Consider the following 12980-nt stretch of genomic DNA (forward strand, 5'->3'; position numbering starts at 1 on the left):
CCAGGTATGTTTTGCGACGTGGCCGATACGCATCGCCTGTCTCAGATATGCGAATGTGTGTGTATTTCAGGTTTTACGATGCCACTAAAGAAATGTAATCGCCCACATCGTTCTTGTTATCTTTGCTGCGCAGCCCACGTGGAAACAGGCAGCAATGGCGTCTGCACATTCCTCCTCACCGCCATATCCATATTCTTTATCATCTTGACGTTTCCCCTGTCGCTGTTGATGTGCATCAAGGTACGTTCCGTTCCATCGTTTCTTTATCACTTAAATGGCCCCTAAACCACCAAGAGGTCGCAATTTAGTTGTGGTGTTTCAGTTGGGCACGAGTCTACAACGAACACGTAGCCGTGTCAATTTTTCGAAACGGTGCCGTAATAGCGGAGTTACACGTCTTTGACGATCCAAAAGAGGCCCTCGCTAGTTTCGCTATTTCCTTCGCTATGTTCCGCTCGTCGGCTCGTCTCTCCTCCTGGCCGAGTGCCCCTCCTTACCGTGCGAGGAGGAAGAGCAGTGAGCGCACGTACCTGCGAGCAGACAAAAAAAAAAAAAAAAATGTTGCAGTGGCTTAGCTCGGCTATGCCAGGATAACGTAGCGTTAGCAAAGGTTCAGCTGATTGTTCTTAGCTTTCCCGATTGTCTAGGATTAGCTTGATTCTCATGCTTACTGCTGCTCCAATGACACACACGTGGTATACGTATTATGTGGCACATGTAAATTTATTTTGCGAGGCAACTACTTCGGGATCCGATGAGTTAAGCTTCTCCGCTCTTCTGCGCCGTTGAGCAGCATTTGCGCTCTCCTTCTCCATGGCTAAACTACACTGGCAAATGCCAGTCAGAGGCGCTATCAAGCGTCTACAGCGCTGTGTCGGGCGGCGACTGCACAGCGAAGGCGAATAGCTGCGCGCGCGCCGGCGCCAGTACGTCTACCTCGGCTACGACATCACTCCTCTGGAAAGCGCAGACCGGCGGCAGCGAGTCGCGCGCGGCAGCGGCGGAGTGCGCGGGAGGTGCCGGCTCTGATGCGCCAGCTGTGTGACAGCACTGATCCTCGCACATGCGCAGCACGGCTCTTGAGGAGCCACGCAAAATTGGCTCAGCTAGGCCAGTGTAGCTAACGCTACAAAAAAAGTCACAGTTTCGACGCAAGGGCGAAGCAATGAATGCGATAGCAAGAAAAGCGGCCCGCGATGGACGCGCTGCTACGCTGCAGAAACATCTTCCCCCCGGCAGCAACTACCGCGCGAGCAGAGAGCGGAAGGGCAAGGTTCTCCCTGCGCAAATATTAGAAGCAGCGAGCGAGCTGGCCGACGACTTTTAAATGCGCCCGTTGCGCTCCTCGTGCCATCTCGCTGGTAATGAAGAAACGCTTATAAGCGCCTGCCGTCTCTGAGTACTGCGGTAAAGGGTGTGTATATAACGCTCGCGGTTAGCTGCGTGAAGGATCTGCGTTTTTTGGCGTAGTGTTTAGCGCCACGCGCTGCGGAGCGAGAGGTCGCTGGTTCGATTCCGCGCTTCGGAAGCATCTTCCTGAATTATTTTTCTTTGGGACTTTTATATATATACACATATACATATACGGTGCATGGCGACGGCGACGGCAAAAACCAGCCGAGACTGTCCATATAATTGCTATCGCAATTTCGTGGATGACATGAGCAGACGACTATGTTGACGTCACGGAGAACGCTGAGGCAGATAAGGATTACCGAAAGGCCCGTAGTGGAGAAGGGATTGTTTCGTAAAATTTGAGAAGGCATTGTTTCGTTTGGCGTTGTTCATCGTGACGGCATTCTGAACTGGATGCGCGCGTTGGCTCGAAACGTTAAAAAAAATTGTCGCAGGTGGTTTAGGGGCCCTGTAACGGTGACCCTGGTGTGACGTGCATTGGTTATGATAACTTTAGCAAAGGTAATGGTCAACATTTGCATGAGCAGTACAAAAAGGAATGCTCTTCCAGGCAGACAACGCATCAAAAGTTCTCGCGTGCGGTATAAAGGTTATTTTTTGTGTATCAAACTAATGAAATCTCGCCCTTCTTTTTTATTCCTTTTTGATTTTTACAGTAGAATGTTGAGACTACATTTTATGCAGTCGAACCCTTGGTTTCACTTAACTTCTGTAACCAACACAGTGTGGCTCCAAATACTCACGAATAACGATGGAACTAAGTGACAGTGAATCTTTCAGTAATAAATCTTTTGTGTCGGTGGAACTATAGAAAAAATATAGATTAAGATTCTTAAGAATAAACAGACAAACAGAAGCCAGGTAATGCATTGTGCCAAGCGCGCGTTACTAATATATGGGCTAAGAAGAAACACGTCACATGACAGAGCGGACTGCATGCGGTAGTAGTAATCAACGTTCATTGCATAAAAGAGATTGTAGGGTCTGTTGGTGGGGCCCTCAGTCCGGTGCTCCACTGGTCTTTGCCTCTCACTGGGCTTGGTGAAGGAGGACCGGTTGACTGTCCCTTTTCGTGCTAGCATGGAAGGTCTTTCACTGCCTGTTTCTGGGTATTTGCCCCAGTTTGTGGGAATTTACGTGTGTGGGCAAGAGTGGGCCGCTCTCCGCACCACGGGCAGATGTACTCGTACTGTGTAGGGCGTGTTGTCTGCGAAGATCTGTGTATTTGTATGTTTGTAGTCGGTGCTAATCCCGAGCTTGTTCCCCGGTAAAGTCCGGGTGCGGATTACCATATTTCTGGCGGCCGCGTCGTTTGTTTTCTAAGATGTCACGTGAGTTGGCCGGAGGTCGATCGATAGCGTTCGTCGGCACTCGAATGTTCAATGCGCGAGCTAGCCGATTTGCCCTTTCGTTTTCCACGTTCCAAAATTTCTAAGGCCGTCTTGGGGATGTGTCCTATTAAATATAGGCAGCAGGCTACTTGGTAGTCCATACGTACAAAGGCTTACTCTCCTCTCCGATCTTTATCTTTGATGGCCAGGGCAATTGCCACAGCCGCTCCGCCGTACTCGGTGATCTTGCTTTGGTAGAGGCTAATAATAATAATAATAATATATGGGGTTTAACGTCCCAAAACCACCATATGATTATGAGAGACGCCGTAGTGGAGGGCTCCGGAAATTTCGACCACCTGGGGTTCTTTAACGTGCACCTAAATCTAAGTACACGGGCCTCAAACATTTTCGCCTCCATCGAAAATGCAGCCGCCGCGGCCGGGATTCGATCCCGCGACCTCCGGGTCAGCAGTCGAGCGCCATAACCACTAGACCACCGTGGCGGGGCGCTTTGGTAGAGGCTGTTATTGTCGATCGTTGGCTTACAGCCGCTAGGAAATACCTGTGATTTTGCATTTTAGCGACGTCCGTGTAGATCGTTCCGGGATGCGAGCCGAAGCGCTTTTGTACATTCTTAGCTCTTGCCTGAGATTGGCGATATTTAGGGCCCATGTCTTTTTTTGTACTAGAGCGGCTAATATTCTATTCCGTATGTCCCGGGCCATTGGGGTGGGCTCCTCGTCTATGTAGTGGGATTGTAGAGGATACCCTAAGCGCCCGAGCAGAGCCAGGCCTGCCTGCTGTTTTCATACTCAGTCTTTCCCTTTGAGATGTTATTACCGCGGAAGCGTGCTCTTCGTACGCGTTGTACAAACCTAGTGCCTCGAGGCACTAGGTTTGTACAACGCGGCCAACTGGATCCAGTCGGTCTGTGGCGGTATTGTTAGGTAGTCCCAGGACGGTTTTGTACGCCGTGTTTATCAGGGTGCTAATAGCTCTTATTTCAGTGTTTGTAAGTTGCTGGTATGGCAGGCTGTTACGTCACCCTGCGGATCATAAAAGATTGCGTGCAGGACAAAAAAAGAAAAGAAAATCGCTTACGGAGCTGCAGAAAATAACTAAAGCGTAGAACTTATTATGTACCGGCCAGACTGTGCTGCTTAAAATAGCAAAAAATAATAATATCTGAGGTTTAACGTCCCAAAACCACGACATGATTATGAGAGACGCAGTAGTGGAGGGCTCCGGAAATTTCGACTACCTGGGGTTCTTTAACGTGCACCTAAATCTAAGTAGACAGGCCTCAAACATTTTCGCCTCCATCGAAAATGCAGCCACCGCGGCCGGGATTCGATCCCATGACCTAAAATAGCAAAAAAAAAAGATAACATAATGGGCAAGAAATTTGTTAACGTAGCTATACCTATATTAAACGCATCTAATGAAATCTTAGCATCCACTGAAGCAATGTAGAAATATTACGTAAAGTGGCACCAGCTTAAACGAAGCACCTTGCGAGGTACCGCTCGCAGTTTTACAACCTCCGAGGCACCGTATGTTATACCATAATTTTATCATAATCTGCGCAATGTCATCAACCTCTTAAATATAGCATTCAGTTGGATTAACTCGACCGCGCGTACTTCACCGGCACGAGTCAGCGGCTGGATAACTCACTAGTAGCTACGAATTTGGATCTCTATATGTATATAGTACAGCATTCCGTCGGCAAAGGCGATTTCCACTCTAAAAACGGCATTTCGCCCACTCAAGCAACTGAAAACATAAACACGAACATATTATGCTTGTCATAAGCAGGTTATGCGGTTACCAAGTACGTGCGCTAAGCACGTCCTCAATACCATGGAGCTTCCTATCAATAATGATACTGTAGGGAACTAGGCGCTATCTGTTGGAGCTGCAAGCAAGGCGGTTCAACCAGCATGGAATGATGATTAGTATATGTATTTTCCCAACATTCGTTCTTCTGGCTTTATGCGGATTTGTAAATTCAAAAACAGATTATTCACGACGAAATATTGGGCTATAAACGCGACAATTTGCAATGGTTATTCACGCGTTCACGAATACCTACTGCCTTCACGCGTTTAGGCAAATACAATAGCTCACGCAGGAATTTAGGAAGATGATGTGGTAGTGCCAATGTTGCCTCCTCTACTGGTGCTTAGACTTAGCAGCGTATATAAAGAGGCAAGTGTAAGTTATTGTGTTTCAGTAGAAAGCGCCTACTTTTGTCACTGGTGGTTATGTATGAGTGTATTCAGGTACGTAAAAGGGTAGGTACGGCTTCTAAGAATTTATTCGGTTAACGGTTGTTTCTGTTAGCGCAGGCTCCACTGCATTTTTACAAACTATGGCTCAAAGCGCTGCTCGACGTCACGGAGCAAAAGGCAGTTTCGTTCAGCGCTTGGTGTAGTCGGTCTTGCTTAAAAGCACTGTGTGAAAATGCACAGCGGTGCTGGCTTGAACTGCTTTTGAAAACTGCTTCTGAAGTAACTTTCTGAACGTGATATGCTTTTCGTCCAGTCGTCGTCTGCCAGGCCGATAACTTAGCGTCGGCATAGGCACATTAGCTCGGCGTTGAATTGATGAGATTGTGCAAAAGAAGTGGTATGTGTAGCTTACGGCATGAACAGCCCTGTTACACAGAATGAATATTAACCGTGAAAGCGGTCACACAGTTACTGTCGCGTTCGACGCAAAAAGAAAAAAAAAAAGGAAGGCAGCAAAAGCCCACCGCTGAGCTGAGAAACGGAAATACGTAAAGTTAGGTCCTAGAACGTCTCAAATAATTTCTGTCGCGAAATACTGTACACCCTTGCAATATTTTAACAGTATTGCGCAAACGCTGAGCGCGAGATATGGTAGCGTCTAATATTCTCGAAAGGTAACGATCGAGATCTGCCGACGATGCTCAAGCGCACAAATGTCACACTGAACTGCTAGCGCCGTCTGCTGCGCTGTTTACTTCATCCGCTCTTCTTTTTAATAGCAAAACTGTTCTTGGTCGAGCCTTCCATGTCCGGGATCCGGGTTAACGCTTGTGAGCATCACAAAACGGGTATGCGCCACAGACATTGGGTAAATCCCACTACTCACCACTGATCCACTAAAAAAGAAGGCACCAGTTAGCCCAACAAACGGGTATGTGCCACAGGAATATGTGCGGCCTATCAGAAAACTATCACCATCATAAACGCGTATGTGCCACAGAAATTGGGTAAGTCCCACTACACACAACTCCCACTAAAAAGGAAGAAGGCAACAGTTAGCCCAACAAATGGCGTGCGCGTTACCGCAGTCACACCCCTGTTACGTGGCACTTTGTGGTTATAAAAGGCGGTGGCTGTACTACCACCTCAAAGCTTAACAAAGAGTGTTTAATAAAGAGCAGTGATGCAACACACATGAAAGGCTTGCAAAACAAAGAAATGCGTTAGCCTGACGAAGGGAAGGCCACCGGCTTCGCTGTTGCATCGGTGTCCGCGAAGCGGAGCTTGTTGAGTTTTTTATCTTTCATTTCTTATGAACGCCTTTCACAGATAAAGGCGCTGAGCAGCTTCGAGGTGTCGACAGACGCCCGCAGCTATGTGCTTTGTGCGCTTGCGCATCGTCGGCAGATCTCGTTACCTTTCGAGAATATTACACGCTACCATATCTCGTGCTCAGCGCTCGCGCGATACTGTTAAAAAATTGCAAGGGTGTACACAGGACTGAGACAAACGGCACAACACGTTAGCTTTGCAAAACGACGCTAATAACGGAGGAGGTCAATGCTGTAACACTGTTCAACTGCTGCCTTCGTCGCTGAACCAAAATGTTTAGCACTCTCACTCTCGTCGCCGAAGCTACAGAACACAGCAATAAACAAAGCCACCAGAACGTCTGAAGCCTGGAGCACAGAGACTAGAGAAATCCACATACTACCCATCATTCCCATGGTATCCGAAGGATCGCAGCGCCAGAATCCCCTCCAGTAATTATTGTAGCAAACTCTATGCTTAGAACAACGACTGGAGCCTATGGTAACGGTATACTTACGAGCGCATACTGTTCTTGAGAAAACCTCCTGCGGAGGCAATCGCTTACGAATCATATCCTCGAGTATCAATTCAGGATAAGTTGCCCTGGCCAGATTTTGCGAAACGCTCACTGCGTAAGCCTTAAAAAAAAAGCCCGCAGTTAAAACAATGGAGAGAAAAGCACCCGAACAGGATTCCTTGATTGCTGGTGCACCGAAATGAGCTTTAACCTGTGACGTATAGTTAACTTTTTCGCTAACGCAGATGCTCCATTCCAAGAGCGTTGGCTCCATCGAGACCGTTGTTCTGTTTAGCTAAGCCTTCCATTATGGGTGGCTAATTATAGCAGTAGACGACGCGCCTCGATCGGTTAGTTCAACTAATGGAATATGTGTATTTCTCTACTTTGTTTTCTTTTTTCTTTCGCTCTTGCGTTTGTAAAGAGTGCCTCTTTCATTGAGAATTGTTAGCTTTGGGCTGCCAAATTTATTTCGGAGTTTTTTCAGTGGCAGAGAATTCAGAACGCGTCGGTAAGACGCAGTCCTTGCATCCGCGGGGTATGCAGTGATTCACACGCTATGTGTGCTTCGCCTAACCTTCAGTCGAAAGGTGGGAGCGACGGATGTATGATGTTGTTTTTCACGCGTGTTCGCAAAATAAATGAGCAACAGAGGCTCTTGAACCGCGCATCAAAACGCGCGGTGACATTATAGTACCTTATCTCGTAGCTCGTCTGTTTTTTCAAAATATCTGGCGCCAGTAATATCCGTTGCGTGAAAGTTTGTTTCCTATAGACTCATAATATGGCCTTAAATTTAGTCCGCCAATGTGCAACCACTACGTGCGTATTCCACCGTGGCGCTCGAAGAAAATTATAATAATATCTGGGGTTTAACGTCCCAAACCACGATATGATTATGAGAGACGCCGTAGTGGAGGGCTCCGGGAATTTCGACCACCTGGGGTTCTTTAACGTGCACCTAAATCTAAGTACACGGGCTTCAAAACATTTTCGCCTCCATCGAAAATGCAGCCGTCGCGGCCGGGATTCGATCCCGCGACATTCGGGTCAGCAGTCGAGTGCCATAACCACTAGACCACCGTGGCGCGCTCGAAGAAAAACGCACTGATAAAGAAAGTATTGATGTTAACTGTAATAAACTGCGGCTGACTGACTATAAAGGGGCCCTCTAACACTTTTCTACACATCATTGTTTTACGTTGTTTACTTGCGAGTTGCGTAGACTGAAGGCCGAAGAGATTACTGCGGCAAGAACGGCAGCGATAGGGGCACGCAGTCCGAAGTTATTCAGCCTAGAAAACTCAAAATACAATAAAATGGAGGCCTACCCTCTACTCGATTTTCGCGGGGTCACCTGACCACGTTTCACTCGGCCTGTGACGTTTGAAGGCGGCCCAATGAGATGAACTGAAAGATCCTACGTACGGGAAGCTTGCATACCATGTTGCCCATTATTTCAAAAGTACTGAGGACGCCGTTGCAATCGTAACAAACAATATGGTGTTTGGAAAGTGACCCGCACGTGCGAAACGAGGCAGCTCGCGAACGCCTCTATCATGTTTTGTAGTTTTAGTGATTTTTCTTGTTGCGACGGCATCTAGATCGACGCTCTTACATTTTTTCCCTTCAGTTTCTGCAAACAACGGCGCCTGGAGTCATGCCCGGAGTGTCCCCCGCGCGTTTCCTCCATAGCCATGGTGTTCGGCGCATTCTTTGCCCGGCGCTGCAGTTTTGAAGCTGAAAAAGACAAAGAGCGTCAGTCTATTCGGCGTTCAGTGAAAAAGCATGCTAAAGAAACACGAAACCCAATAATAATCCCTTTTTTGATGCAACGCCACGGTCACTTCTGACGTTACATTTATCCAATCACAGGCCAGCGCTCTGTGTCGTCATTTCCGCCCGCAGTAGTTCTGGCGAGCGCCACTCCACGTTGATGCGATCGGCAACGATCTAGGCGCCTCAAAAAAAATTGTTGGAGAGCCCCTTTAATCGCAGACGACATGCTGCCAGAATGGCCTCTTATACCATTTAATTGCGTTTAATCAGTGAAAGAGAGTTAGCGAGAGCAAGAGGCAGGACAGGCACAATCGCGGTCGGTCGCTGTTACCGGAGACACGCAATATTGCTTGCGTATATCAAAGAGCACCAATGCTGGCTACAGTCGCTTGTGCAAGTCTGTTGTCCTTAAAAAACTGCAAATGTGCTTTCGTCCCCCTCAGCTGCGATGACTTATAAGGTCGACGTTCCGAAAATTATTTGCGCCGATATTGAACTTTCATCTAAGCCAGATACCGCAATTGCGAGCGATTGTCCCTGTACGTATACATATAAATTGTCGAGAGAACAGTCTCACAGAATGTGTTAAAGGGTCTGCTTTCGACCTCAGTCACCACACAAGGTGTTGTTAGGAAAGACTTCATAAAAGCCGGTTTAAGTCATAGCCGACAAAACAGAGTGGCTTCGCGTAGGCAGAGTACAGTTGTCATGCGAAGGCGGTGCAAGGAATCCACGTGGTGCAGCCGCTTATCTTGAAAACTTGGAGTTTTTCACATAGAGGACGTGACACCCTCTGCGAGCAAGCAGCGTGCGACCTTCATAGTGGTATCTATTTTTCTGAACTGCAACAAAATAATTCAGGTCAAAGAAAAAAAATTAGGTCGGAAGGTTATAACCAGATGAGATATTCCGGTTTGGTGCCCTCTACTGGGGTGTAGGAAATAGACACAGAGAAGAGGGCAGAGAGGGAGAGAGAAAAGAAAGAGCAGTTTTCGCATTAGAGGCGTTCACGCAGACAGGTTGACTTCAAGAAGTGCATTCCACAGCTTTCTGATACGATGAAGTCCCATCGCGGTGCTGGATAACTCCTTCCTCCGAAGTAGTTGAGCACGAACGAAATTAATTGTCTCAGTACACCTGTACCGCCAGGCAGTGGCACAGAACATGACGTATGGTTTCGTCGGTCGCCGCATATGCAGTGATCACAGGCTGCAGTGAACTATAATAATAATTCTCGGGGTTTAGAAACGTCCCAAAACCACGATATGATTATGAGAGACGCCGTAGTGGAGGGCTCCGGAAATTTTGACCACCTGGGGTTCTTTAAAGTGCACCTAAATCTAAGTGCATAGGCCTCAAGCATTTTCGCCTCCATCGAAAACGCGGCCGCCGCGGCAGGGATTCGATCCCGCGACCATCGGGTCAGCAGTCGAGCACCTCAACCACTAGACCACCGTGGCGGGTCCTGGGCTGCAGTGAACGTAAGCCGAACGAAGTAACTTGAGGTCGATCTAATCGTCTCTTGGTGGGATCGGTCTACGCCTAGTTGTGTCGCTAAGAATAACTGCAGTTAATTGAAGGCAACCATTTAAAGGTACCTCAAGGCTTCCTTGTTTGTTGGGTATACCAGATGCCAGAACTTTTTTAGTGGGCATCACGCATGTATTCAGCCGTCTCTGCAGCAATGCACGCAAACGGAGTTTTTCCTCAATGTTATACGAGACGATATTTACATATTTAGGCTACGTCTACACATTAAAGGCGAAAACGCGTGAGCATTGTTTGATTCTGCTGTGTTCTAAAATCCAAGCATTGCGAAACGAGCACCAATATTCAAACGAGATAGAGCTATATTAAAAACGCCGGACAAGCGCCATCTCTACGTTCGTCCTGCGCGTGTATCCGCTTGTGTCGTAAGAATCCAGCGCCGGTTAAAAATGTTTTATAACATTCATGTAGCCAACTGGCCGTATTTTTTTCAATGTAACAGCGTCGCAGGAGAGGCGCCACGAAAGCGAAAGCACTCGTCCAAGTTATTTTCACTTAATTTCCCGCTGCTTTCGCAGATCGTGCAGGAATATGAGAGAGCCGTCATCTTCAGACTCGGTCGCCTTGTCAAAGGAGGAGCACGAGGACCAGGTGAGAATTTCCAGCAAAAAAAAAAAAAAAAGAAGAGCACGTCTTGCAGATCACTTTTTTTTTGTCGCGTTCACTCAATCGCGAGTTTTTATTTGTAAGAATTAACGGGAAGACCATTGTATTAATTCAAATGACCTCCCCCCCCCCTCGTGATTATAACAATCTGAAGTCATATAAAAACTTAAGAAGGCCCGAATGATTGAAGCACGCGCCAGCCGATTGCCTCCCCGCGGCTAGAAAATAGTCCCCTCCTTATGTACACAGCGATGTTCTCCGTCGCCGAAGCGCATGCTCATTGGTGCAGGCTTGTGTGCATTCGCCTTTCAGGTGAAAATGCCGCTGCCTTCCAAAGTTTTATACCGGCTAAAGTACCTTCCAGCTCCATTTATACGGAATTCACCTCAACCCGTCTGCCTCCCTCCCCACCCGTATTTCATTTCTTCATTACACTGCAAAGGAAAGAAAGCACAAATGCGCGCATGCATATATGCTGGCACCTTGGTTAGTTTGAAGGTCCGTCATTTAAACGCACTGAATGTTTAATATCGCGTTAATGTGTACAGTATCTTCCCGTAGGATAAGTCGGCGAACTTCTGAGGTAACAATATTTTCTGGAACCTGGTTTCTCGCAGGACTTTTCTTCATCATTCCTTGCATTGACAACTATACCAAAGTCGACTTGAGAACCGTATCGTTCGACGTGCCACCTCAAGAGGTAAGTGCACCGTATATCCTGTTCTATAATAACGTACCGATGGGGGAGTCGCGATAACCAACACACTATACGTACCGTCTCTATGCGATAACGTTGAGCGTTAGTGATTCTACCGTAGTAACTCAACTGACAGTGATTCTATAATGAATGCGTTATGAGCAAAAAAAAAATAGGGGGGGGGGGGGGGGGAGTCCAGGCAGTCGACTCCTCGTATATTCGGTATCCACCCAAGAAGGCCAATAAGAAGGGGGAAAAAAAGCCTTCCGCGTAGATCACATTAGTATCCCCTTCGATTTTTGCTGGATCGCAACTATGCAACTCTTAGCAGAAAATTTTTCAGCTTTGCATTTTGTGTCACTCGCTACTTTCATAAGGGTGACAATGTTTATCGGTAGTATTTACGTCAAGAATAGATATGCCATTTGGGCAGCATGTCCATTAAATACGCCTTAACTTCAAGACCGCGCTTCCAATACAGCAGGCAAATCTATAATTAGATCGCAGTAAGCTTTGTATGCATACACCTCGGCGAGTATTATTGAAACTTATACGTAACATAATTTCTGGGATGCACAATATGATAGCATATTGCAATGACACGACCTTCAACGGCGACGGTTAATCACGGACGGCGGGCTTGCGTGAGAGGAATTTTAAAGGCAACAACGTTTTTGTCTAATTGGTGACTGGTTCGCGATTACAGTAGCGTTAAGCCTGATTTTACAGGCAGCTCATGAAAAAGGCAACACGAAACATGGACCAGAGTTAACATGTGTGGCGGCCGTGTATACGTGAAAGTGATGTGAAAATGTCGTCTTCATCTGTTCGCGACGCATAATTTTTCTCGTGACACTTTTCTTCCGTGCCTGAAAGAAAACTCACGAAATCATAAGCGCCGGACGCCGTCATTCGCACGCCACAGCCGATTACTCTTTTTAATACGCATGAAAAAAAAAAGAAAAAAGAAAATTCGCGCTAACGGTAACACGTGGCAAACAAATGCAAGCGATTTTTCGTTTGATTTGATCCGAACAGAACGCTTCGCTTGGTTCTGCTGACGGCCAAGCTAATATCAAGCAACGATGTCGAGAGTTGGGCCAGTTGATACGTGATTGAAGATAAAAACCAGCTACAAACACAACGGACACAGGAAAGGAAGGCGACAGGACATATGAAAAGAGGGCTAATATGAAGTCGCGTTTAGATTATGGTAACTTTGACTTTATTACTTGCCATCGACCTCTATGGTCCCGTGGCTGCAAACGTTTCTTCGTCCTGCCTAGCTAACCGGCCAAATGGCCGCGGCTGTCATTAAACCGCTACCCATGGTGCCATAGCGCCCCAGAAGTCCGTGTTATACACAGGGTGCTGAATTAGCTGGCTCTCACAGATCCTGACCAAGGACTCGGTGACCGTCGCGGTGGACGCTGTGGTGTACTACCGCATTCAGAATGCCACCGTGGCCGTGACCAACGTGGAGGACTACGGGCGCTCGACGCGCCTCCTGGCGGCCACTACTCTACGCAACGTGCTCG

The 12980-nt window shown here is 47.4% G+C and overlaps 1 protein-coding gene across 3 annotated transcripts in view; it reads left to right on the forward strand.

Annotated features, from left to right (window-relative positions):
- LOC119395423 (stomatin) overlaps positions 1-12980 on the forward strand; it is a 99207-nt gene that overhangs the window by 32709 nt on the left and 53518 nt on the right. For all 3 annotated transcript variants that reach the window (XM_049415748.1, XM_049415750.1, XM_037662500.2), the window contains exons 2-5: positions 134-240; positions 10658-10730; positions 11363-11445; positions 12836-12980. The exon at positions 12836-12980 is cut by the window's right edge and continues 59 nt beyond it. In XM_049415748.1, coding sequence (XP_049271705.1) covers positions 134-240; positions 10658-10730; positions 11363-11445; positions 12836-12980 — 408 coding nt within the window. The remainder of the gene's footprint in view (positions 1-133; positions 241-10657; positions 10731-11362; positions 11446-12835) is intronic.

Source organism: Rhipicephalus sanguineus, chromosome 1 (assembly GCF_013339695.2).
Source record: "Rhipicephalus sanguineus isolate Rsan-2018 chromosome 1, BIME_Rsan_1.4, whole genome shotgun sequence".
Taxonomy (NCBI): Eukaryota; Metazoa; Arthropoda; class Arachnida; order Ixodida; family Ixodidae; genus Rhipicephalus; species Rhipicephalus sanguineus.